At 60.0% G+C, this 26,845-nt stretch overlaps 2 protein-coding genes across 7 annotated transcripts in view; one reads left to right on the forward strand and one right to left on the reverse strand.

Annotated features, from left to right (window-relative positions):
* MAST3 (microtubule associated serine/threonine kinase 3) overlaps window positions 1–17,854 on the reverse strand; it is a 30,345-nt gene extending 12,491 nt beyond the window's left edge. For 3 of the 6 annotated variants that reach the window (XM_066566170.1, XM_066566169.1, XM_066566175.1), the window contains exons 1-5: window positions 10,617–10,720; window positions 2,777–2,865; window positions 2,475–2,547; window positions 2,278–2,298; window positions 459–537 (exon numbers count right to left, since the gene is read on the reverse strand). In XM_066566170.1, the coding sequence (XP_066422267.1) occupies window positions 459–537; window positions 2,278–2,298; window positions 2,475–2,547; window positions 2,777–2,865; window positions 10,617–10,702 (348 nt within the window). In that variant the 5' untranslated portion in view covers window positions 10,703–10,720. Of the gene's footprint in view, window positions 1–458; window positions 538–2,277; window positions 2,299–2,474; window positions 2,548–2,776; window positions 2,866–8,415; window positions 9,201–10,616; window positions 10,721–13,584; window positions 13,655–14,598; window positions 14,631–17,768 lie in introns of those variants that run through there. The other 3 variants (XM_066566171.1, XM_066566174.1, XM_066566173.1) reach the window with 3 other exon arrangements.
* Window positions 17,855–20,854: 3,000 nt separating this feature from the next.
* IL12RB1 (interleukin 12 receptor subunit beta 1) lies at window positions 20,855–25,955 on the forward strand. The gene is made up of 14 exons (XM_066566357.1): window positions 20,855–20,948; window positions 21,280–21,397; window positions 21,481–21,650; window positions 21,735–21,883; window positions 22,350–22,392; window positions 22,510–22,614; window positions 22,698–22,780; window positions 22,859–23,387; window positions 23,469–23,570; window positions 24,219–24,359; window positions 24,434–24,577; window positions 24,713–24,809; window positions 24,882–24,954; window positions 25,069–25,955. The coding sequence occupies exons 1-14, from the start codon at window positions 20,906–20,908 to the stop codon at window positions 25,462–25,464; spliced, it is 2,193 nt and encodes a 730-aa protein (XP_066422454.1). The 5' UTR covers window positions 20,855–20,905; the 3' UTR covers window positions 25,465–25,955.
* Window positions 25,956–26,845: the final 890 nt, after the last annotated feature.

Below are 26,845 nucleotides of genomic sequence, written 5' to 3' on the forward strand. Positions count from 1 at the left end.
TAACTCCCACAGATGCTGTAACTCCCAGGGCTGCTCTGATATCCTGGGATGCTGTAACCCCAGAACACTGTAACTTTAGTAACTCTCAAGGATGCTCTTATGCCCAGGAATGCTTTAATGCCCAGAGATGCTGTAACTGTCAAGGATGTTCTGATGCCCAGGGATGCTGTAACCCCAGGAACACTGTAACCCTAGCACACAGTAACTCCCCAACTTGCTGTAACCCCAGGGATGAAATTAACCCAGAGATGCTCTAATGGGACACCATAACCCGCAGGGGTGCTGCAAGCCCACAGTCAAGTCTTATGACATTTTTAAAAAGCTCATTTTGGAAGCAGGATGCAGCTGAAGCACATGGCCCTTTAGAACCCAGCACCATGGGGCTTGGGAGGCAATTCATCAAAAATCAGAGGGGTTTAGGACCTTATCATCTGCTAGCATGAGAAAGTAAATGTTACCGAGACCGTGGAGCTGGGGGTGTTGGTCCCATAGCCAGAGGAGGGTAACGAAGCCAGTGACCACCTTCTGCCATCAGCCCTGCCAATGCAAACACAGCAATCACACACAGGGAAAAAACCCCAACACCTAAATGCAAATCAGCAACATCAGAGCCAAAAGCTGGGGAGCAGGACACAGGCGTGGCTTGAGGAATAAAGCCCTGAAATCTCTTTTCAGAATGGACTGAAATGGGGTGAAATAAGGGGTTTGAAGGTGAGGGAGCTGTTGCAGTGACAGTGGTAAGCAGCGGGGTCACAGCTGAGGCTCCATTGAATCCATTTCACACAGGGCAAAAAAAAAAAAAAGCCTGCAAGAGTCTGATTTTTAATTAGAGCAAAATTCAGCCTGTGGGGAGTTTTCTTGGTGAGAAACTGGGATTCCCAAAGACTCATCCTGAGAGTTCAAACGAAGAGAATTCGAACGAAGACGGTCTGCACCAATACGGTGACGTGCACACTGCGGTGAACGATGTGGCTGGTAGGGTTAGAAGTAGGGCTCAGGTGTGTAGGTAGCATGATTTGGTCTTTTGAGTAGAATCCTGCTAGAAATGGTGCTCCTACTAGAGCGAGGTTGCCAGTGGTGAGGCATGCAGTACTTGTGGGTAGCATCTTTTGGAGTCCTCCTGTTTTTCGGATATCTTGTTCGCCATTTAGGCTGTGAATGATGGAGCCTGAGCATAGGAAGAGCATGGCTTTGAAGAATGCCTGGGTTGAGATGTGAAGGAAGGCTAGGTCAGGGAGGTTTAGTCCAATTGTAACTATTGTTAACCCTAGTTGGCTTGAAGTGGAGAAGGCAATGATCTTTTTAATGTCATTTTGGGTAAGGGCGCATGTGGCTGCAAATAGTGTGGATAGGGCCCCCAGGCACAGGCATAGGGTCAGGGCAGGGTCACTGTGAAGAGACAGAGCTGGGGCTCCATTGAATCCATTTCACACAGGGAAAAAAAAAAAAAAAGCCTGCAAGAGTCTGATTTTTAATTAGAGCAAAATTCAGCCTGCTGGGAGTTTTCTTGGTGAGGAACTGGGATTCCCAAAGACTCATCCTGAGACAGCAGGAGCCGGGGAGCAGAGCCTGGCCATAAACAGGAAGGGAACTGCTCATACGCAGGCGAATGCTTCCTCTTGGAGATGTTTCCAAGGGATGGGGACACATCCAGGTCAGGACAAGGCCCTTCACCTCCCACTGCCATTTCCCTTGTGGGGTCAAGGACAGCAGGAGCTGGCAGGGAGCCACATCCAGCTCCAGCAAACTCCTGACCCCACAGCCTGGCTGCTCCCTCTGTTACAAGAGTGCAAACCAGCCTCAGGCTTGTTTCCAATGACAATCGATGGGTTAAAATCTGCCACCCGCCCTCCATGTGTAATTAATTAATTAGTTAAACAGGGGAGGGTATGCAGCAGGATCTGCCTCTGTGGGGACCTGGATGAGAGATCCCTGGACATCCTCTGAAAATCCAGCAGGAGTCTGAGATGGGCCTGAACACCCAGCCATGGGAACAGAGATATTTCTGCTCCCAGAGCTGCAGGGAGCCCAGTCCTGGTGCAAAATTCCCCACACAGAGATGCAAACAAAGAATCACAGAGTCCCAGATGGGCTTGCATTGGAAAGGACCTCAGAGACCCATTCCCACTCCCTGCCATGTGCAGAGACAACTTCCACTCCACCAGATTGCTCCAAGTCCTGTCCAGCTTGGCCTTGAACACTTAGAAAAGAAGGTCCCTGATGATGTGGAGCAGACACCTGCCCAAAATGCAGCCCATGCCCATCCCTGGTACTTGCCTGTCAGTCCGAGGAGCATGGCTGGGGTGGTGAGAGGAACATGGAAGAGGAAACAGCACCAGGCCAGAAAGCAGGCAGAAGAAAAGCAAAAATAAAAGCAAAACGAGTCACTTGAGATCCACAGAACAGTTCCCTGGAGGGGGAATGATCTTTACAAGTGAATATTTACTGCTCTGGGGCTGGGGCTGGGAACTCACCTGCGAGCAAAGGGGAAGTTGATGGAGGTGCTGGCAGAGAAGTTCCGTGGGCTGTCCAAGGGGCTGCTCCCAGCTGCAGGGAGAAAGGGGGGAAATTCATCCCAAAACCCACCCCAGCACAACGTCCAGAGTGCTCCAGGCTGCTCCTTCAGGGCAAAGTATTCAAGTCACTTCCCAACCTATTTCCCCCCTGGGAAAGGCACCTGGAGCCAGTCCATTGCTGCTAACAAGGTGCTGAAGCCCTGCGAAATATTTGGGTAATTTTGGGAGATGCTGAAGCATCCACTGGGATAATCCCTTACCTGTTGGCACGGAGAGGGGGGAGAGAGGCCGTGAGAGGGTCGGAGAGGGGGTGCCCACCACTAAACTCTTCCTGTTGCTGCTTCGGCAACTGGGGAAGAAAGAGAGGGAATTAATTTAAGAAATTAAAAAAATTTAGGGAATCCATGGCAGCCAGAGCTGGATGGGCTCAGGCACATAAATATCTGCTTGCACATGAATTCCTGTGCCAGGGAACACGGCTGCTGTCACCCCACTGATTACAGATCTCCTGCCACAGGGAAGATCCATGCCCAGGCCCAGTGCTGCTGGAGAGGGGCAGACAGGGCTATTTTTAACAAAGAACTGTCCCAACAAGGTCCAACTTCTGGTTTTGTCTCGCTGGGGAAGGCAGAGGCAGGAGGCCCCTTGGGCAAGAGCCCCAGGCAGGAATAGAAAAAGGGATGTAAAAGGAGGAAGCAGTGGAAATGCCAAGCAGCCACAACCTGACCTGCTCCAGTGCATGGAAAATGCCCCCAGTTCCCATAAATCCCCCTGCCCTTGGTGGTCCCCGTGTCACAGCAGAGAGGACAATCCCAACCCCCTGAGACTGCAGAGTCTCTGGGAATTTGTGGGAATTTTGCCCCTGTCTGGCAGCAGGAGGGAGCCACGTGCACCAGCACCAGGTGAAAAGCAGCACCAGCACCCTGAGACCCCAAAACTCCCCAAAAATCCCATCCTGGCACCACAGCCCAGCATCCCACAGAGCATCTCTGCAAGGCCACATCCACAAGTGCTGGATCTTCACATCCCAATCTCCACTCCCCCCCTCCCAGCTCACAAGGTTTGCATCCTCACAGGAATTTTGGTTTTCCTTTCCAAGGAAAGGCTGCCTTGCAAGAGTGGCTCAGCCTCAAAAATTCCCACTGCTGCTCCCCACTCTTGTTGTACCCCACATTTCAACCCCATTTAAAGCACTATGGGCTCATTTAAGTTCTCCTCCACTCTGCCAAGAGGAAACTGCAAATATCCACAGCCCAGAGCAGAGGCTCAGGCACGAGGAGGAGCCTCCCCTTCCCCTATTTCCGCTTCCTCAGGCTGCAGACTCCTCAAAGACACTGAGTTTCCTCACCCAGCTGGGAACAGGAACCCACAGAGATGCTGCTAATTAAAGGACAGCTTTTAACATCACCCCACAGCCACAAACACCCACAGCAGCCCGGGGGTGAGCTGGAAGAGAGGGAATCCTCCACGGATCCCAAAACCAGAAGGGAGTGGCAGATGGGGCAGCCAGGGTGTAAAGGACAGTGATTCACAACAGGTACCTCCAGGTGGGTGTGCAAGACACTGATGGACAGCCAAGGTGTGGTCAGAGCTCCAGACACATGGACAGAGTTCCAAACAGATGGACAGAGCTACACATGCATGGACAGAGCTACACATGCATGGACAGAGCTCCCCACAGATGGACAGAGCTCCAGATACATGGACAGAGCTACACATGCATGGACAGAGCTCCCCACAGATGGACAGAGCTACACATGCATGGACATAGCTACACATGCATGGACAGAGCTACACATGCATGGACAGAGCTCCCCACAGATGGACAGAGCTCCAGATACATGGACAGAGCTACACATGCATGGACAGAGCTACACATGCATGGACAGAGCTCCCCACAGATGGACAGAGCTCCAGATACATGGACAGAGCTACACATGCATGGACAGAGCTACACACAGATGGACAGAGCTCCAGACACATGGACAGAGTTCCAAACAGATGGACAGAGCTCCAGATACATGGACAGAGCTACACATGCATGGACAGAGCTACACATGCATGGACAGAGCTACACACAGATGGACAGAGCTCCAGACACATGGACAGAGCTACACATGCAGGGACAGAGCTGCATACACATGGACAGAGCTCTACACAGATGGACAGAGCTCCAGACATGTGGACAGAGTTCCAAACACATGGACAGAGCTGCACACACATGGAAAGAGCTTCAGACACATGGACAGAGCTACACACAGATGGACAGAGCTACACATGCATGGACAGAGCTGCACACACATGGACAGAGCTGCACACACATGGACAGAGCTTCAGACACATGGTCAGAGCTGCACACACATGGTCAGAGCTGCACACACATGGACAGAGCTTCAGACACATGGACAGAGCTGCATACACATGGACAGAGCTGCAGACACATGGACAGAGCTGCACACACATGGTCAGAGCTGCACACACATGGACAGAGCTGCATACACATGGTCAGAGCTGCACACACACGGACAGAGCTTCAGACACATGGACAGAGCTGCACACACATGGACAGAGCTGCACACACATGGACAGAGCTGCATACACATGGACAGAGCTGCACACCTGGCATCCAGCCCCCCTCACCTCCCTCTGGCATCTCTCCCCTGCAGAGCTCCTCCTGCTCTGGTTTTAGTGGAGCTAAAACCAGGAGCCCCAACTCTTTTGAAGGTCTTGGCCACCAGGGAAGGTCCTTGGGGCCCCCCAAACCCCTCCTCTACATCAGGATGAGGGGTCTCTGGGTGTCCCCCAGGACACACATCCTGTGACTGCTCTGAGCTCACCTGGAGCTGCAGTGACCCTGGAGGGCTCAGAGGCTCCCTCTCAGCACCTGGGCTGAGCTGAGATGTTGAGGGGAGACAGAAACCTTCCCCTCCCTATTTTCCCCTTCCTGGAATCCCGGAATCCCAGAATGGTTGGGGTTGGGAGGGAACTTTAAGATCACTTCATCCTGCCACGGGCAGGGATGCCTGCCACCATTCCAGGCTGCTCCAAGCCCTGTCCAGCCTGGCCTTGGGCACTGCCAGGGATCCAAGGGCAGCCCCAGCTGCTCTGGGCACCCTGTGCCAGGGCCTCACTGCCCTCACAGGGAAGGATTCCTTCCCAACACCCCATCTAACCCTACTCTCTTTCCTGCCTCCAGTGTTTCATTTTCTCACATAAACACAGGCTTGAACCCCAAGCAGAGCTGCAAACTCTCAGCCAGAACCCACAGCCTGGGCCCCGTGTGCCGGATGGGAAACTGAGGCAGGGTGAGCAGCCCTGCCCCGGCACCACAGTGGCACAGGAAGAGGTTTAGGAGCCCACAGGAAGAGGTTTAGGAGCCAGCAAAGAGCTCTGACACTGCTCCACTGCCATCCCTGCCACGGGCATGGCCTCTGTGAACTCAGAGGGGACAGTCTGGGGGGGGTGAGGTGCTAACCTCTCCTCCCTGGCTTTCATTTTGGAAGTGAAAACAAACCTTTAGTGAAGCAAGTTCCCGTAAGGGTGACACAGAGCGGGGCCGGCGTTTCCTGTTTCCGCGCGCTCCACCCTTGCTCCCACAACCATCTTGCGCCACTGTCACCCCCCCTCCGCCTGACACATCATCTCCAGCTGCTTCCCATCCTTCCAGCACGGAAACCTCGGGCTACAAACCAGCCCCGGGGGCACACACAACTGCTGGGGCTGCTGCCCGCTCTGCCTCCATCACCTCACTGTGCGTTTGGTACCAAAAATGGAGTGGAAAATCGCTGTCAGCATCGCTCAGGCTGAGGCTGCCTTGGCCGTGGCGCTGCTGCTGCCATCCAGAAGTTGTTTCAAGGGGTATGGAAAGTGTGTGACAGCCTGTGTGACCCCAAAGCCTGGGGTAAAATCGTGTGTCAGACATTGGGAGGAGGAACCGGCACCGCAGCAGCGCCCGGCCTTGGCACGGGATGTGCAGGGGCAGGAGATGGAGCAGAACCTGGCAGCTCCTCTGGATCCCAGAATACCCTGAAGTGGGAAGGGATCCACAAGGATCATCCAGCCCAACTCCTGGCCCTGCACAGACATCACTCTGGGCCTGAGGGTGCTGTCCAGGATCCACAAGGATCATCCAGCCCAACTCCTGGCCCTGCACAGACATCACTCTGGATCTGAGGGTGCTGTCCAGGATCCACAAGGATCATCCAGCCCAACTCCTGGCCCTGCACAGACATCACTCCGGGCCTGAGGGTGCTGTCCAAGCCCTCCCTGAGCTGGGGCTGGTACCGTGAGCAGCTCCCGGGATGCTCTGCACACACAATGCTCAGCTGGCACAGGCTCTGCCAGGAGCTGGGCGAGCGGGGATGGGTGGCTCAGGGCCAGAGCTGTGGAACACAGAGGGTGAGGCAGGGAAAAGCACAAAGGGGCTGCAGCTCCCGCTGTTCCCCCATGGGATCTGTCCCTAAACTTGCCAGGACATCCCAGCACCGTGGGGCAGATGTGCCGGGCGCTGCGGGCAGGGGAATCCGAGGCAGAAAAGAACCAGTTTGGGACAAAGTGGGTGTGGGGTGGAGGGAGCAGGGCGGGGTCTGACGGTGATAAGGGAGCAGGCACAATCTCAAAGGGCAGAGCAGGCGGCTCCGCTGCTGCGTGACCGAGAGCACGTGTCTGTGTCTGTGCTCCCAGCTCCCTCCCCTGCTGGCTCCGTACCCCCCAACAGCTCCAATGTGCCTGGAGATTTGGGGAGGTGCCATGGATCACCACGTCCTGGGAAAAAAATTGCTTTCCAGTGGGATAAATTCATGTTTAAGTTTGAAACCCACTGAACCAAGCAGCTGCATCCCAAGTTTCTTCATGACATTTGTCCTCCATGACTTGTGACAGTGCTGAACTCTGCTGCCTCCAGGGAAGGGGCTGGGACAGGGTTGGAATGGGGCTGGGATGAGAACCAGGGTCTGGACAGTGAAATGGAACATGCTGGATGGCACAGACCCCATCACACCCTCATCCCACCCCAGCCTAAAGCACCATGGCTGCTCCTATGAACCCACCCAGGAGCACCAAGCAACATCCAAGAGCAAAATCCTAAATCCTCAAAGGGAATCACAGGGTAACAAGTTGGGTATATGTTGGGGAAGATGAAACAGGAAAGCCTTATAAATATGATTGTCAGCAAAAGATTTTGAGAATATAGAAACTATAAGCGAGATTGAAATGAAAGCAAGCTTTGAGATCCCTCAGTTACTGAACAACTGGAAAACAATGGTGTGGCTGGCTGAAGGTGATCCCCTTTTGATGGAACAACACCCTCTGCCTGCAGACAGGTCTAAGGGTCAGAGCAGACCCTGCCAGCTTGGCAGAAGGGGCCCAAAGAGGAGTTTTTAGGGTTTAAAATGTAGCACGGTATGGTAATGTAGTGATTCTTAGAGGCTGTATGGAAATGCTGTAGGATTTGTATCTTGTACTAGATTGGTTAGTGAGAATTAGAATATTCAACACAGAAGATGATTTATTGTATTGTAACAGGAACTTTGCTCTCTTACTTTTCTATGCTCTTACTCTTTTACTCTCTTATGCTTTTGCTCTCTTACCCTTTTACTCTCTCACCCTCTCATCCTCTCTGCCCCTCTCTTCTCTGGGGCCTGCTCCAGCTGTGCCTGCAGCTCCCAACAGGGCCCTGCACCCAGGCCCTTTGCAATAAACCTCAAATTCCACGACCTGGCTGCAGAGATCTCTCGTCTCTGTCCATCCCAACCATCCTATCCCTGACACTCCTAACAGGTATAGATTTATTTATTTCTTTGCACTGCACAAAAAGCCTGGAGAACCTGCCCAGCACCCTGGGGTGCGTCCCTGCCCGTCCCTGCTCCGCGGGTTCCCGGTGCTGGGGAGGGAATTGTACCTGTTAGCTTTGCTGGGCTGTGCTCCTGTGCTGATTGGGGTGAGAACAGCCATCCATGGAGAAGGAGAACCCTGTCAGCATCGAGCCACCGCCTCCTCTGCCCTGCACCGGCCATCTCCACATCCCCCACGGGAAATTAGGATCCTTCAAACCTCTTAATCCCACTAAATAACATCATATGCTTTCTGTTAAATAGGCCAGAGCGGGTCCTCACCGTGGATTCTAGGAATACCAATGAAAGAAGAGCAAATCCTCTGCCCTTCACGAGAATTACAGCCTCATCATGCTCAGCTGGAGACAGATGACTGCCTAGATCATATTTCCAATTACACATCTCCCCCAGAGCCCCCCCAGCTTAGCCATCCCAGCTTGGAAAACCCCATCCAATGTCTTTTCTTAATTATTAAAGGCCCTTTTTGCCCGTCCTCGTGCGCTGGGAGCAGGAATTCCCACAGCCCAGGTGAGCCTGGGATGGGATGGGATGGATACCTTTGCTAAGCAACCGTGCTGCTTTGTGCCAGCTCACGGTGACTCTGAGAGACAGCAACAATGGGAACCTCTCTGCTCTGCCTCCGCAGCCATCAAACACCTCAGGCACACAAAGCCTCGCCAGGGTTTGATGCCTGGCCCAGCTGCAGCACCCCAAACCTGCTGGGGGGAGCTCCCAGCCTCCAGCACCCACACCTGGGGGGCTCTGCGGGTGCTCTGCACCTCCTGTCCCCCTCCCTGGGGACGTGTCCCACCAGCCTGCCTGGGTCAGGCCTGGCCTTGCAGTTGGGGAGATGGGGCAGCCCCACTGCACCCCATTTGTGCATCCCCCAGCCCTGCTAACTGCCCCCTAACAAAGGGGGTGGGAGTTCTGGCCCCTTCCCACCCCTTCAGGCACCCTGGGGACCCTCACCCTGCCTGTGCCACATGGGATCCATCCCATCAGCAGTGTCCACCTTGGCACGGGGGGTCACAAGGGTGTGACCCCCCTCTAACACATAAACCTACCCCCCTGCCAAACCCACACACACCAAGGATGGGCACAGAGCACCCCAAAACATCCCCTAACGCCCTGGGACCCTAAACCCCACATCCCCTGTGGCACTGGGGTCCCAACCACCCCACCCTGCCACACTGGGGATCTGGAGGGTGTTGCCTCACTGCTCATCACCCCCCCAAAAAGATGCAGCTGTGGTGCAGAGCCCCTCCAAACCCCCCAGTGCTGAGACCCCCCCAAAAACCGCACACCCTCATGCACAGCCCCCCCAGATCTCACAGCCTGGTGCCCACCTCCCCACGCATCGCTGCCCCTCCCAAACCAAGCATCCCACGGTGCACACAGACCCCCTAAACCGCACACCCCACTGTGCCCCCCATGTGCTAAAACACCACCCCAAACCCCACATGTGGCCCCCCTCCAGACCATGCACTCTACTCCATCCCCCAAACCCACAGCCCCCACCGTGTGGGGACCCCCAAACCCACACACCACGAGAGCAAAGACACATCCCCACATCCCCCCCGCCCAGTCACGCACACCAGCACCCACCCCCCAGGCACGGTGGCATGTCCTGTACCCCCAAATCACGCACCCCGATCACCCCTGGTGACCCCCCCCAAACCACGGACTCCAATCACCCCCCCAAAACCACGGACCCGGTGTGTCCCCCGCTGTACCCCCCAAACCACGGACCCCAATCACTCTCGGTGAACCCCCCCAAACCACGGACCCCGATCACCCCCTTTGAAATCCTCCCCAAACCACGGACCCCGATCACCCCCCCAAAACCACGGACCCAGTGTGTCCCCCGCTGTACCCCCCAAACCATGGACCCCAATCATCCTCGGTGAACCCCCCCAAACCACGGACCCCAATCATCCCCTCTGAACCCCCTAAACCATGCACCCCAATCCCTCCCTGTGACCCCCCCCCCAAACCACGAACCCCGGTACATCCCCCACTGACCCCCCCCCAAACCACGGACCCCGATCACCCCCTCTGAACCCCCCTAACCGCGCACCCCAATCACCCCCCCAAACCACAGACCCCGATCACGCCCTGCTGAACCCCCCCAAACCACGGACCCCGATCACGCCCTGCTGAACCCCCCCAAACCATGGACCCCGATCACCCCCCCAAACCAGGAGCCCGGTTCCGCTCCCATCCCGATCCCCTGTCGCCGGTGCCCCGGTGCCGGTTGGGCCGCCGGTACCTCTTGGAGCGCTGCAGGAGGGCTCCGGCCGCCCGCTGGCCCCGGTAACCGGGCGGGGCGGCTCCCCAGCAGCTCGGGTCCGACATCGCGGCCCCGGCCGCGCTCTCCCGGTACCCAGCGGCTCCCCCGGCACCGAGCGGCGCCCCCGGGACCGTGCGGGGCCCGGAGCGAGGCCGGGAGCGAGGCCGGGAGCGGGGCCGGGAGCGGGGCCGGGAGCGGGGCCGGGAGCGGGGCCGGGCTCCCGCCGCTGCCGCCGCCGCCTCTCGCTGCCGCCTCCCGCCCCTTCCCGCCCGGCGGCGACGGGGTTACCATGGAAACGGGCAGCGCCCCGAAACGGGGTCGGGGTTGCCATGGAGATGGGGGGAATCACCCCCCAAAAAGGACAGGAAGTGGGGGTGGGGGGGGGGTTACCGCGGGAAGGAGGCAGCGGCGCAAAAATGGGGTCGGGGTTACGGTGGGGATGGAGCATCACCCCAAAATAAGGTCAGGGTTGGGCTGGAGGTGGGGCAGCACCCCAAGATGGGGTCAGGGTTAGCCCAGAGATGGGGCAGCACCACAAAATGGGCTTCAGGTTACCATAGAGGCAAGGCAGCACCCCAAAATAGGGTCAGGGTTGGGCTGGAGGTGGGGCAGCACCCCAAGAGGAGATTGGAGTTGCCATAGAGGCAGGGCAGCACCCAAAAATGGGGTCAGGGTTAGCCCAGAGATGGGGCAGGACCCCAAAATGGGCTTCAGGTTACCATAGAGGCAGGGCAGGACCCCAAAATGGGGTCAGGATTACCATGGAGATTCAACAACTGCTCCTGATGCCTTCCAGGGGCACAAACAGCAGCCCCTAAGGCACTGGGGGCAGCCCCAAAGCCTGGGGGTTCCTGGGACCCCCCTGCCAGCCATGGGATGTGCCCTCTGAGGGCAGCCACAGGGTCCTGGCTGTGCCCTGCAACCTCCCACCCCCAGTTCAGCCAGGGAGATGCCAGCTCAGGGCCAGTGACACCCCCCTCCTGCACACCAGGGCCACCAGAACCCCCCGAGCTGGGTGGGGTGGCACTGCCACACTCACCAGGGCCACAGCCTGGAGTCCTGGTGCTGCTGGGTTGGGCAGGGGTCAGCACATTTCCCCTCAGGGCCTGCCCAGAAGCCTTGAGACACCAGCACAGACTGGTGCCTGTCCTTGTCCCCATCCTCATCCCCCTCCTTGTCACCATCAGCACCCCAAAAACTCCTCCAGGCCTCGGCTGAGCACTCACAAGGCCAGGCTGGTTTTCCCACACATGGGGCAAGGGGGGGCCAGGCAGGGCTGGCAGAGAATGCCAGCAGCAGGGCACAGGCAGGGCACAGGCAGGGCAGAGACAGGGCCCCGTGGGCAGGCAGGGCACACCTGGGCACAGGCAGGGCACACCAGGGCACACCAGGGCACACCTGGGCACACCAGGGCACACCAGGGCACACCTGGGCACAGGCAGGGCACACCTGGGCACACCAGGGCACACCAGGGCACACCTGGGCACAGGCAGGGCACACCTGGGCACACATGGGCACACCAGGGCACACCAGGGCACACCTGGGCACACCAGGGCACACCAGGGCACACCAGGGCACAGGCAGGGCACACCAGGGCACACCTGGGCACAGGCAGGGCACACCTGGGCACACCAGGGCACACCAGGGCACACCTGGGCACACCAGGGCACACCAGGGCACAGGCAGCCCCTGCCCTCCTGCCCACAAATGGCTCTGCTGTTGCTGAGCAGCGCCAGAGCTGCCACCAAGTGCTCTCCCCGGCAGACAGACGGACGGACGGACGGACGGACGGACGGAGGCACCTGGTGCCGGGCAGGTGCAGCTCCGTGCCGCGGGTGCCACGGGGCACAGGGCGGGCTGTGACCGCAGTGCCAGCACAGCTGGTGCACCTTGTCCCCGGGCACAGGGCACGGCCACCGCCTCCACCTGCTGGGCTTGGGGCATTTGGGCGAGGGTAGAGGGCGGAGTAGAGGGGGGAATCCACCCCCGGAGCAGCCCCTCCTCACCTGCGACACGTGGCGGAGCAGAAAAGGTGACAAAGGAGGCGCCATCCCCAGTCCCACCCTGCTCCCATCACGGTGCCCTGGTCCGTTCTTGAAGTCCCCCTTCACAACTGGGGCGCTCAGAGCCTGAGCTGCTGTCACAACATCCCCAAAATGGAGCAGCCAGCGGCAGAACAAAGCCAGCAGCGCAGCCAGGCTGCTTTTGGGGTGTGCAGGGCTTGGCACAGACCCCAACCACATCACCCCATGTGTCCCACCAACGACAGCAGTGCCCCTTTGGGGTGCCCCAGGACATCCCTGATGGAGGGGACCCTCCTCTCTGTCCCCATCTCCACCTCTCCCCCCTCATTCCCTGGAGCAGGCGGTTCCCAGGGAGGGTTTGGGGGGGCCTTACCTCCAGGGGTGCGGGGTTAGGAAAGGGCTGCAGGGGCTGCAGGGGCTGCAGGGGCTCAGCAGCGTCGGGCTCTGGCTGCTCGGAGACAAACTGCAAGGCAAGACGAGCCGGCGCGGGCTCAGCGCTGATGGGCGGCGCTGGGGGTGGCCCCGTGGGGACCCAGAGCGGAGGGGACAGGGCTGGGGACGGGGATCAGGCAGGGAAAGTGAGGCAGAGCTGGAGGGGGAGCGCAGAGGGCAGCGGGGACACTGCAGGGGCTGAGGGTGGGAATCCAGCGGGTGCTCTGGCGTGGCTGTCACCGGCAGGGTCCGAGGAAGGACCAGGACAGGCGGGACAGGAGTGGAGCGGGATGGGGCCGTGTCGGGACAGGGAAACAGCGGCACGGGGATGGCCCGGGGTCCCGCCGCCCTCCCCGGTGCCGGTGCCGGTGCCGGTGCGGTGCCAGTGCCGGTGCCGGTGCCGGTGCCGGTGCCGGTGCCGGTGCCGGTGCCGGTGCCGGTGCCGGTGCCGGTGCCGGTACCGGACGCGCCCCGCCCCGGCTCCGACTCACTCCAAGGTCAGCGAAGGGATCTTCAGCCTGTCCCGACGCGACTTCATCCCTCCGCCACCGCCGCCACCGCTCCCGCTCCGCTCCCGCTCCGCTCCCGCCGCACCGGCGGCCCCCGCGCTGGGCGGCTCCCGGGGCGGGCGGCACCGGCGGCCCCGACGGGGCTCCCTGCTCGGCCCGCCGGGCCCGGGCCCGCCCCCGCGGCACGGCACGGAACAGCACGGAACGGAACGGCACGGCAGGGAACGGAACGGAACGGCACGGTACAGCACGGTACGGAACGGCACGGAGCCCCCGGCCCCCCGCGCACCCGACCCGCTCCAGCGGCGGCCCCGATCCGGAGCGCTCCCGGGCTGTGCCGCTGCTGAGGCACCGCAATGCCAGCACAGCCCCGGTACGGCCCCGGTACGGCCCCGGTACGGCCCCAACCGTGCCGGTATGGCTGCAGCGCATCCCTAACACCGCCCCGGCGCTCCTGCCGTGCATCCCCAGCGCAGCCCCGGCACAAACACCCAGGGCAGCTCTGCAGCAGCCCCCACCGCACCCCAGTGTAGCCCAGTACACCCCAGGACTGGTCAGAGCACCCCAACACACCCCAGTACACCCCAGTACTGCTCAGAACACCCCAGTGTACCCCAATACACCCCAGGACTGCTCAGAACACCCCAACACACACCAGTACACTCCAGTACTGCTTAGAACCTCAACACACTTACAGCAGAGCACAAACACCCCAGTACACCCCAGTTATCCCCAGTACACCCCAGTTAACCCCAGCACATCCCAGTACACCCCAAGAGATGCACAATCAGGTCCCTCCAGTGCCATAGAACATAATGATGCCACTCCAGATTTGGGGACAACAATCCCTGGTGCCATTCAACAGCCATCCCTGCCTGGTGCCATTCAACAGCCGTCCCTGCAGCCATCCAACAGCACGGTGGCAGTGCTGTGTCCCCAGGTGTGACCCTCCCGGTGACACCACCCCTGCCCCGTGTGGCCCAGCCCAGAACTTACGCTCTTCCTCGGCGCGGCAGGCTCAGCTCCTTCTGCAACGAGACAAGCACGAGGTGGGGTCAGAGCGTGGCCCTGGGGGTCGGGGGTGCCACCTGCCAGCCCTGCCAGCCACCCCATAACACCTGGCAGGACCCAGGGTGCCACCTGCCAGCCCTGCCAGACACCCCATAACACCTGGCAGGACCCAGGGTGCCACCTGCCAGCCCTGCCAGACACCCCATAACACCTGACAGGACCGAGGGTGCCACCTGCCAGCCCTGCCAGACACCCCATAACACCTGGCAGGACCCAGGGTGCCACCTGCCAGCCCTGCCAGCCACCCCATAACACCTGGCAGGACCCCCACTGCCACACACTGTCACCACAGGATCCATCCCCACTCGCAGTGCCCAGGGTGAGGGTGACAAATCACCCCAGGCCAGCACAAGAGGACATCTCCCAGTGTCCCCAGGGCTGCTGGTCCCATGGCCAGGCCCAGGAGCAATGGCATGAGGGTGGTGCAGTGGGAGCAGCACCCATGTGCCCAGTGCTTCACCTTGTCCCCCACCTCGTCCCCCTGGCCCAGGGGTGGGAAGCAGCCAGCAGCCCCTGGGTTATTTATTTTTCCAGCCTCTGGGAATATTTCTTGTGAGAGCTGTTTGCTCACAGGTGGTGCAAAGGGCCAAAGGGCAGCTGGGGACAGGAACCCATGCCAGTGCCATCCTCCTGGTGTGCTGGGCACCGTCCTGCTCCAGCACTGTCCCCACCCGTGTGCCACCTGTCACCCCACAGAGTGTCACAGATTCTGCCAGCACACAACGTGGACAGGCTGATGTGTGCCCTGGCACACCCTGGGATGCAGGGACGTGTGGCAGCAGCAGGTTCTGGTTAATGCCCCATCATTGCCCTGATCCTGTACCCCTGAGCAGCCCAGACCCATTTTGGGCACAGGCACTGAGCTCCCTGCGGGCTGGAGCTGCTGCCACCCATGTGGGGGGGCCCCCATCAGCACCCACCCACCCACCAAAGCCCGGGGTAGCCGTGCCCCATCCTGCTGCCCACGCCACGCAGCCCCTGTGGATGGAAATCCCGGGATTGGGGCGCGCTGCAACGCAGTGATGCAGCAGCATTGCCATGGCAACGGGTGACATCATGCCTGGGTGCACAGGCACAGGCAGCCCCGGGGCCCACGGGTGCCTGTCTGCCCCGGGGGGCAATGGGACACGTCTGTGGGTGCAGGGACAGGGACAGGGCGTGGGTGTGGGTGGCCCTGTGCACCCAGCACAGGCTGACCCCAGGCCCGGGCAGGGTGAGGGGATTTGGGGTCCTGACATGGAGAAGGAGCCCCCAGCAGCCTCAGCCAGCCCTGCTGGCACCAGCCACACTGCAAGGGGCAGAGGGGGGGTCATGCTGGGGGTTTTACTGCTCAGATGGAACAGCGGGACAGGGGACTGTCCCCTGTGCTCACCCACAGCCATCTCTGGTGCCAGTGCTCAGAGAAGCCAACACCCTTCACTGCCAGGGGCTCTCCAGCCATTCTGTGTCCCCAGGGACACCCAGAGCATCCCCTGGTGGCCCTGAGGACCCCTGTGGGGGAAATGCCACAGAGGCAGCACCCACAGGGTGCCTGACACACCAGCACTGCCCAGCACTGTGCCTGTCCCTTCAGTGGGAGCCAGGATTAACCTGCAGCTGATCCCTGTGAGGGCAGCGTTAAGGACAGCACCAGGATGGCATCAGGGATGGCAGTAGGGACAGCATTGGGGCAGCATCGGGGATGGCATTGGGGCAGCACTGGGGATGGCATCAGGGACAGCATTGGGGCAGCACTGAGGATGGCATTGGGGCAGCATCAGGGATGGCATTGGGGCAGCACTGGGGATGGCATCAGGGACAGCATTGGGGCAGCACTGAGGATGGCATCAGGAATGGATGGCAGCAGGGATGGCATTGGGGCAGCATCAAGGATGACATTGGGGCAACATTGGGGACAGCATCGGGGATGGCATTGGGACAGCACTGGGGACAGCATTGCTGCTCAACCCTTTGGGATTAAGTCCCTGCTGGGAGCCCCTTCCCACCCCTCCTGCCACGGGCCCTCAGCCGGGTCCCACGGCTCTGCCCTTGCCGGGACTGCCAGGAACGACACCAGAGCCCCGAGCCCCGCAGCCCACGGCCGTGGCTCTGTCCATGGCAGCCGCGGGGAGGCAGCTCCCGCACAGGGCTCTCCCCCAGCGGAGCGCAGCTGCCCGCGGAGCTGCCAGCTCGGATGAAGGCAGCGCCGTGCCATCCTCCAACCGCGCCGACAGCTCCGCCCGGGCCCCCCGGATACTGCAGATGGGGATGGAGGCGTCAGGTCACCCGGAAAATCCGGCTCAGCGCTCAGCTCTGCCAGCCGGGGGGTCCCCGGGCATCATCACCCTCCGAGCGTGGCAGCGAGCACCGGGGATCCTGCGGGATGGGCAGGAGGATGGGTGTCCCTCTGCCTAAGGGACCGGGAATGCCAGGCAAGAGAGGGGCTCAGAGAGGGGCTGGCACAGCGGTTGGGCACGAACCGGCATCGGGAGGGAGCCCCCACACGTTGGGTACCCCTCACCAACACCCCATGGCACAGCCGGGGCTCAGACCCTGCCAGGCTCCCGGGTGGGTGCCCGGCTCCTGTCCCACCCTGCTCACACGCAGCACCCACCTGTCACCCACAGCCCGCAGCTCTCCCACACCCCCACGCAGAGCCCCCCACTCCCGCACGCAGCGCCCGCTCCCGCAGAGCACCCAACTCCCACCGGCAGCACCCACCCCTGGCACACGCACAGCACCCCCCTCTCACCCGCAGCACCCACCTTTGCACACGCAGCACCCGCTTCACACTCACCCAGGGCACCCACAGCTCCCCTCCGGCACCCACCCTCTGCACAGCCACCCCCGGAGCGCCCACCTCCCAACTCAGAGCGCCCACCCCTCGCAGAGCCGCATCCGGAACAGCCCCCGTCACCCCCAGCACCCACCCCTCACCCCCAGCACCCACCCCTCACCCACAGCATCCCCCTCCCACCCCCAGCGCCCGCCCCCCGCGCCCCCGCAGCGCCCACCCCTCGCAGCCCCGCGCCCCCAGCCCCGCTTCACCGGGACCGGGCTCCCCGCGCTCGCTCCCGCCCCCGCCCGCGCTGCCGGTGCCGGTGCCCGGTGCTCACCTGGAGGCCGCGACGCCGCAGGATGCTGGGCTCGTCCATCCCGGCGCCGCCGCCGCCGCCGCCGCCGCCGCCGCCGCCGCCTCCCGCTGCGCCCGCTCCGCCCGGTGCGCCCGGTCCGCCCCGCCGGTGCGCCCGGAGCGCCGCCCAGCGGCCCCGCCGCGTCACCGGAACGCGCATCAGCGCCGAGCCCGCGGCTGGCACGGAACGGCACGGCACGGCACGGGGCTGGCATGGCACTGCACGGGGCTGGCATAGCAGGGGCTGGCATGGCAGGGGGCTGGCATAGCAGGGGCTGGCATGGCACGGCATGGGGCTGGCACAGCTCGGGCTGGTGTGGCACAGTATGAGTCTGGCACGGCATAGGGCTGGCACAGCACGGGGCTGGCACGGCACAGAACAGGGCTGGCACAGCATGGGGCTGGCACAGCATGGGACCAGAGCAACACAGCATGAAGTGGCACAGCACAGCATGGGGCTGGCATGGCCTGGTCATGGCACAGCAGGGGATGGCACAGCATGGGATGGCACAGCATGCCATGAGACCCACATGGCCCAGGGCTGGAATGACACAGCACAAGATCAGACAGGAAGGCATGAGGCTGACATGGCACGGGGCTGAAATGGCACAGGGCTGGCACAACATGGGGCTGGCACAGCATGTAGCATGGGGCTGGCACGGCATGGCAGGGTGTGGGGCTCACAGGGCATGGTATGTTCTGGGTTTGGCACAGTCTGCCTGCCTCAGTACAGCCCAGTGTGGCACAGTCTGGCACGGCATGGCACAATATAGCACATCGTGGGGTTGGCAGAGTCTGCCAGCACATCCTGGCACTGCAGCACATCCTGGCACTGCAGAGTCTGCCACATCATGGCACAGCACAGCACAGCATGGGACAGCCCAGGCCTGGCACAGCCTTTCTGGCTTGACACAGCCCAGCACAAGAGCTCTGGCACACAGATGATGACGTGGGCACGGCCTGGGGCTGGCACAGCAGGAGTTGGGAGCTTGGTGTGGTCCAACCCAGGTCAGGTCTGGTTGCCACAGAGCAGCACATAGCGTGTGGCCTGGGGCAGCACAGCATGGCAGGGCACAGCACGGTCCAGCATGGCATAGCTTGGCACAGCCTGAGATGGTTCAGCGTGGCACAGCCCAGTCCTGCCCGGTCCTGCTGTCTGCACACACAGCAAAGCCCAGCACGGCCCAGCTTGGTGTGTCCCCCCACCCTGGGCAGGACAGGGGGACACAGAGGGAGGGCACACGGAGGTGCCAGGGGAGCCTCCGTGCCCCGATGCCGGCCGTGCCCACGCTGTCCCAGCGCAGGGACACACAAGGAGCCGCTTTCTGCGGGAACAAGGGCACTCTGTGCCCGGCCCTCGGTGCCACCCGGCTCCGCCATCCCGGGTCACCCGCCCCGTCACACAGCCCCGGTGCCACCTCCTGCCTCACTGGGGCTTTGTTCTCACAATGGGGACAAACACAACAGACCCCCCTCCCCCCAAAAAAAACCCAAAAAAACAGAGAATCCCAACCTGGAGATTCACCGCGTTACGGGCAGAGCACCATGTGGAAAATGTGGATTTTATGATTGGCTTTTCGCAGATATTAAAAAGAGCTCTCAGGGATGCTCAGGGTGGGGTTGTTGGGGTGGCTGTGCAGGGACAGGGGCTGCACTGATCATCCCTGAGGGATCCAGATCAGGATATTCTGATTCTGTGATACTCTGCTACAAAAAGATAATATCCAGGTAGTTCTTAGAGCTGGAATTAGCAGCAGTGTGAGTGTGACTCTGTGCCCAGCCTCTGGACCCATTGAAGCAGGTGTGTGAAAAATGTGTATTTTATGATTGGCTTTTTGCAAATATTAAAATGAATGTTATATGTGTTGTGTTAGAAAGTAATACTGTATTAATTCTAAGTAGTGTGGTAAATATAGTTTTAGGGTATAAAAAATGTATTTAAAAAGTATAAAATTTGTATAAAATGTATAACCTAATGTATAACCTATAATGTATAAAAATGTATAAAATGTATAACCTAAAGAATTTTAGGTTATGAAAAATAGAAATGATGCTATGTAGGATACTTTTTTAAAGAAAGGACTCGCAGCGAGATAGCAGCCCCAAGACACCTAAATCTTTCAGAGGAAAAGAATTTATTGCTCTCTTATCAGAAGAAACGAACTTCTTCCCGCCTCGAAGGCACTGTTAGGATTCAGAGGAAGAAGTTGACGATGACCAGAGAGAATCCTGTGTTTGAATGGAATTTATGTGAGATGTATGAATATGCAACAGGCTGTTGTTTTAAAGGGTTAATCCTTTGTTAACGGGTGCCCAGAAAAAGGTACCCGGACGTCTGTAACTCTTTATATTTATTGTCTCATATTGTCCTAATCCAAATTGTCCAAATTGTTATTGCTCCAATTGTATTCCCATTTTTTATAACCATTTTATTACTATTAAACTTCTTAAATTTTAAAAACAAGCGATTGGCTTTTTACACAACCAGAAACAGGCTGCATGCAAGGAAAAAAAAAAAAAGGGAAAAAAAAGAAAAAAACCAAAACCAACCCAAAACCCCCAAGACTCATCTTTCGCTTACCTTGCGCTTCTGGCACATGGCGCGGCCGGGACACGCGGGGCCGGCCCCATCCCGGCAGCCGTGCCGCCGAAAAAAGGGGGATATTTTGGTCGCTTTCTCTTTTGTTTTTGGTAAAAGTGGGGCATGCACTCACGTCTAGGGCTCTGCCCCGCCTGGGAACGGCACGCTCTGGGCAGAAGAGGAAACCCCAAGCGCGGGAAGCAGCGCTGAGCACCACGCCCGAGAGGGGCAGCGAGGGGTGCGGGGGCACTGGGGAGCCGGGAAGGGCAGCGGAGCCCGGATCCGGTGTAGGACAGCCCCGATCCGGTGTGGGACAGCCCTGATCCGGTGCGGCACAGCCCCGATCCGGTGTGGGACAGCCCTGGTCCGGTGCGGCACAGCCCCGATCCAGTGCGGGACAGCCCCGATCCGGTGCGGCACAGCCCCGGTCCGGTGCGGCACAGCCCCGATCCGGTGTGGGACAGCCCTGATCCGGTGCGGCACAGCCCCGATCCGGTGTGGGACAGCCCCGGTCCGGTGCGGCACAGCCCCGGTGGGCGATGCTGGGCTGGCTGCTGGCGGCGCTGGCGGCGCTGGCGCAGGGTAAGTGCTCCTGCGGTGCTGGGAGATGAGAGATAACTTCAGAAGACTTTCAATGAACGATTCGGGGGCGATAAGACCTGGGGAGCTCCCGGAGAGAGATGGAGATATTCACCCAAAACCGCAGGGACGGAGTAAAGATGGTGAATCCCCGCTGGGGCGAGGGGCACCGGGGAGGGGGAGCACGGGGGGCTTGGGGTGACAATCGCCGGTGCCGCTGCTCTGATTCCCCATTTGAGCAACAAGGCAAGCAGGCAACAGCCACACCACTGCTCCCCCACACACGGGATGGAGTTGGGATGCAAGAGCCTCCAGGCACTGCCCTGCCCCGCAGGCGCCCTGGCAGCCCACGACGTCTCCTGCTGGAAGAAATGCAACACCTCCAAGCCTTTCCACTGCTCCTGGCCGCCCCTCGGCCCCGCCGGCAGCACCTCCTACATCCTGACCCTCTGGTGAGTGAGTTGGGCAGCGCTGCGGGCAGGGGGAGCGCACGGGATGAGCCCCGAGTGCCACCCTGTGCCCGCTCCCTCCCCAGCTTTGAGAAGCAAAGGCTGTGCAGGCGGTTTGAGGCGGGCACGGCCACCAGCTACATCCCCCCGCACAGCCAAGTGTACATCTTTGATAACACCACGGCCTGGGTGGAGGCACGCTGGGGGGATCAGGTCCGCAGGACCCCCAACCACACCCTGCACCTCAACGAGGCTGGTGAGTGCCCCAGGGGACAGGGCTGGCAGCCAGCACCGGCGCTGGAAACTGCCAAAACCACCCGAAACCACCTCATCTTTCCAGTCAAACTGGATCTACCCGCTGGGATGTCCTTCTCCAAGACTGGTGGCCAGCTGAGGGTGCGGGTGCCACAGCTGCAGTGTGACAGCCTGAAGCAGCCACCACAGCACGAGGCTCGCTTCTGGAAGGTGGGAGACAGCAGCTGGACACAGGTAAAAACGCTGTTTGCTGGAGCTGGCAGTGGCTGACAGCACAGTCAGGAGCACCACGGCAGCCCGGGGAGTGTGGGGGCTCAGTGATGTCACTGTCCCCCCCCAGACCCAGCTGTGTCCCATCTGTTTCCCCGGGTTATCAGCTCTGCCTTGTCCTCTGGCCATGGGATCCTGCGGCTGCCCATAACAGGATTCTCAGGGATTACACAGGCAAAACCCCAGATTATAGTAATGACGACAATGGATCAAATCCAGATGCTTGTCCCCATGAAGCTGTCACAGCTGGGGACCCTCCATCCCTCTCAGCTGCTGCCAGGAGGGTCCCAGGATTGAGGGGAACCCTGTCCCCTGCACTGTTTGGCTCTCCCAGCCCCTGGGGTGTTTGGGGATCACAGGGCAGCACTGATGTCCCAGTAAAGTACTGGTTTTACTGGGAGGGTGTCTCCATGCCTGGTTCTCTCTGCAGGTGACATGTGAGACAGTGATGCTGACAGCTGGAGAAAACTCAGGTTGGTTTATCCTGTGGGGTTAAGCATGTCCTGGGGGTGCTCCCCAGCAGCCTGTGATGGCCAAAAGCTGGGGAAAGGAGGAGGGAGGAGGGAGCTGACCCTGCCACCCCTCTCTAGTGACCTGTGCCCTGGGGGTCAATGGCACCTTCGTGGTCCAGCTCCGGCACAAACTTCCCCACTGGAGCAGCTACTGGAGCGACTGGAGCAGCAACATCTCTGAGGGTGAGGAAGAGCAGAGGAGCCTGCTGTGATCCCAACAGCTCCCAAAAATGTTGGTGGCTCAGTCAGGCCTGTTCCTCCTGCAGCAATCCTGAGGAGGCCGGTGCTGAGCCATCAACTGGGCAAACTGGGGAGAGACGGGCAGCGGGTGCTGAGGCTGAGCTGGCAGGTACAGTGGCGTCTCTGGGGGCTTTCCTGGGTGTCCCCCACCATTTCACCCCCCGAGTCACCCTCTTTTCCTCCCCAGCCAGTCCTCATGGAGCAAAAGGATGTCACCTACAAGCTGGACATCACCATGGTGGCGTGTGGCTGTGCAGAGTCAGATGAGGAGCACTCGGTGGCGCTGGGCGGGGAGGTGACAGAGCACAACCTCACCCTCTCCGGGGCGGAGTACGAGATCCTGCTGACCGCCGAAAATGCCGCGGGGCGTGGACCAGCCCAGCACCTCCGTGTGCCGGCAGAGCAGCACGCAGGTACCGCCCCTCCAGAGATGCTCGGCTCCCCCGGCAGCCCTCAGGGCGTTGTTTTTTTCCAGCAACCCCGAATATCCCCCGTTTCATCCCAGATTGTTGTATTGCACCAAATAACGGGGTTCTCATCACCAGATCTCAGCTTCAAGGAGATCAGCGTGGACGGCAGCACCGTGACTGCGCTCTGGGAAGCGCCGTGGCCAGGCGAGGCTTTCTGCTTCGAGCAGCAGACACTGGCAGAGCCCCCGAAACAGGGAGTCTGCGTCCAGCAGGAATTCCCTGCCAACAGCACCCACCCGCAGAGAGGCAAGGGAGCGCCCCAAGACCCCGCTGTCCCCCCCCCCAGCCGGGGTCAGAGGGTCTAAGCAGCATCCCCGGTCCCTCCAGGAGCGCTGGGAGCGCGGGGCTGTCACCGCCTCGCCGTGCACGGCTGGGACACGGAGCGGGGCTGGGCCACCTTCGCCCTGTGGCACCGCTACACCGGCAACGGTGAGTGTGGAGAACGGGGCACCCGGGCACGGAGTGTCCTGGCACGGAGCATCCCAGAATGGAGCTTCCAAACACGGGGCATCCGGGCATGGAGCATCCAAACACGGGACATCCAAACACAGGGCATCCAAACACGGGGCATCCGGGCACGGGGCATCTGGGCATGGAGCATCTGGGCACGGGGCATCTGGGCATGGAGCATCCAAACACGGGGCATCCAGGCATGGGGCATCCGGGCATGGGGCATCCAAACATGGGGCATCCAAACACGGGGCATCCAAACATGGGGCATCCAAACACAGGGCATCCAAACACGGGGCATCCAGGCATGGGGCATCCGGGCATGGGGCATCCAAACACGGAGCATCCAAACACGGGGCATCCAAGCACGGGGCATCCAAACATGGGGCATCCAAACACGGGGCATCCAAACACAGGGCATCCAAACATGGGGCATCCAAACACGGAGCATCCAAGCATGGGGCATCCAAACATGGGGCATCCAAACACGGGGCATCCAAACACGGGGCATCCAGGCACAGGGCATTCGAGCACGGAGCATCCACACCTGGCTGCGCTCCAGAAGGGGCGTTCCTGAAATAATCCCGGCAATAACCCCCCCCAAAAAATGTTTTTTATTGCCCACAGATTCGCTGGACGTGCCCTTCAACATCAGCACCGGGGACAGCGAGGCCGTGCTCCGCTGGGAGCCGTCCCCACGGGCCGCCTGCCCCGGCGCGCTGGCCAAGTACCTCGTGTGCCACATGGCCGAGGGGGACAATGTGACCTGTGAGTGGCACCCTGCGATCCCCTGGGGCAGGAGGAGGTGCCAGACTGCCCCACATTGGGTTTTGTTTGCCCAGACAGTGAAGTGGAGGCCACGGCATCAAACTACACCCTCCAAAACCTCCAGCCTGGCACAGGCTACAGGGTGGGGGTTTGGGAGGTGACAGAGGACAGTGAGAGCACCTGCAGTGCTTGGTGGCCCTTCCAGACCAGGGCGCTGGGTAATGGCTGAGACCCCGTGCCCTCCCCACTCCCCACGGGGTGCTCTCCCCACTGTATGCTTGCCATCACCCCAAAACGTCTCCTGTGCCCCTGTTGGGGCAGGAATGCCCCCACCCAGCCATGCCTACCCTCAGGTCCCCAGGGAGCACTGTGGAGAGGCAACCTGAACTACCTGGGCATCTGGCTTGGTGTCCCCGCTGCAGCTGCCATCTACCACCTGAGCAAAAAGAGGTGACAGAGTCCCCTCGTCCCCAAAGCCACCCCCACCATCACCCACCCCCTCACCAACCACTCCCTCCCCAGGGCTCGCCGCCTCTTCTTCCCACCCCTTCCCAAGCCCGTGGGCACCAAAGCCACCCAGTTCTCAGTCGACCAGGTGAGATGAGCCAGGTGAGGTGGAAGGTGCAGGAAGGGGCAGATCCCGCAGCCCCAAATGCCTGTGCACAGCCCTGGCACGGGATGTCCCATCCCAAACCCACCCAACCCTTAGGGCCAGCCCCGGACAGGCCTCCTGGAGCCCTCAGAGAGGTTCAGCCCTGCCGAGCTGCTGCTGATGGAGCAGAATCTGGGCGAGGAGACGACTGACACGGGCAGCCAGAGTGCGGTGCCGCCCCCCGACGAGTCACAGCCCAGCCCCGCCACGGAGAAGCCGGTGACAGTGGTGATGTCCCCGCTGGGCTGCGGGGAGGAGCTGCCCTTCGCCTACCGCAGGCAGGAGATGCTGAGCCCGGTGGGATCTGCCCCCTCCGGCAGCACCGGCTGCACCGAGCACCGACCTGGAGAGAAGGAAGAGGAGGAGGAAGAGGAGGGAAGGCAGGGGCTGCATCAGCCGCTGATCCCCATTGCCCTGCTCATCTCCGACAAGCCCATCATCATCAGGTGTTGAAGATTGCAAGGCAAGATGTTTTCCATGACCATCTGTATGGCAGATTACCTTTGTCAAGTGGGCAGTTTGCCTTATCTCTCTCTTTGAGTGACCACAATCACACCTCCCCTGGGTGAGGACACCTGCTGATAACAGCCATTGAATGTCCCTGCATGGCTGATAAGAACTACAGCATCCCATTGGGAGATGTGAGCCCAGAGGGAGGAGCCAAGCATTCCTACCCGGATATAATCCAGAGGTTTTGAGGCACCAGCACGGCTTTCTCCACTGGATTCCCCAGAGGAACAGCAGCTGCCTCTTCCACTGGATCTTCAGAGGAAGAACACATCCTTCTCTACAGGACCCCCTTGCTGCAACAGAACCACCCCTGACACTGCAGGAGGACACAGGGTGTCAGGTTGTGATCTGACTGGCAGCATTGTTCTAGTGTACTGCATTGTTTATTTTATCCTTTTTTTTTCCTATTAAAGAACTGTTATTTCCTGCTTCCATATTTTTGCCTTTTTTAAATTAAGCCCCCTTAATTTAAAATTTATAGCAATTCGGAGGGGTGGGGAGGGTTCACATTCTCCATTTCGGGGGAAGCTCCTGCCTTCCTTAGCAGACTCCTGTCTATCCAAACCAAGACATCAGGGATGAGGAAGGATGGGATCCCCAGGCAGAGGAGGTGCCGAAGGCTGGAGCAGCGGGGACGGGCACGGGGTGATCCCTGCAGTGCAGAGTGTCTGTGTGGGATGCCGAGGGCCCAGGCCGGGCTGGCACCGGCACTGCCAGGGGGGTTTCTGGTTTCCAGGGCACGGAAGGAGACGCTTCTGGATGCAGCGTTGCACCAGGACAGGTTTTGGCCTCGTAATTTCCAGCCTCAACCTTTCAGTGGCGATAAAACCTGAGCAAAGGAGGCTGCAGAATCTGGCCAGGACTGAGGGTATTTCCATGCCTGGATTGGCAGGAGAGGCAGAACTTCATCCCAGCTGGCTGCTACCTCTGGAACCAGTATCCTGGTGGGAATGCAAAAAGCCTCAGCACTAAACACCAGCTACCAAAAAAAAACCCAAAAAAAACCAAAAAAACCCCCCAAAAAAACAGAAAAAAAAAAGAAAAAAAAAACTAAACAGAAAAAAAATTAAATACAAACATTAAAAAATTAAAATAACTGCACCAAACAGCAGGGCTGAGATGGTTTTTCCTCGCCTGACCCCAGCAGATTACAGCAAGGATTTAGAGCCCGGGTTCAATCCACAGGGCTGGGGAGGACAAGCCAGGCAGCCAGGATGGGGGTGATCCATGGGGGCCCCCCCAGCCCCTTCCCGTGGGGCCACGCCGCCGCCTGGGGCCTTATCTGGGACAGAAGAGGAGATGAAAAGCGATCTGTGGTTTTCTG

The sequence above is a fragment of the Molothrus aeneus genome, chromosome 27 (assembly GCF_037042795.1).
Source record: "Molothrus aeneus isolate 106 chromosome 27, BPBGC_Maene_1.0, whole genome shotgun sequence".
Taxonomy (NCBI): Eukaryota; Metazoa; Chordata; class Aves; order Passeriformes; family Icteridae; genus Molothrus; species Molothrus aeneus.

Coding starts and splice junctions, on each gene's coding strand:
- IL12RB1 (XM_066566357.1), top strand. CDS start 20,906: ATGCTGGGCTGGCTGCTGGCGGCGCTGGCGGCGCTGGCGCAGG. Junction 21,651..21,734: donor CCTGCACCTCAACGAGGCTG/GTGAGTGCCCCA, acceptor TCATCTTTCCAG/TCAAACTGGATCTACCCGCT. Junction 24,360..24,433: donor CGAGGGGGACAATGTGACCT/GTGAGTGGCACC, acceptor TTGTTTGCCCAG/ACAGTGAAGTGGAGGCCACG.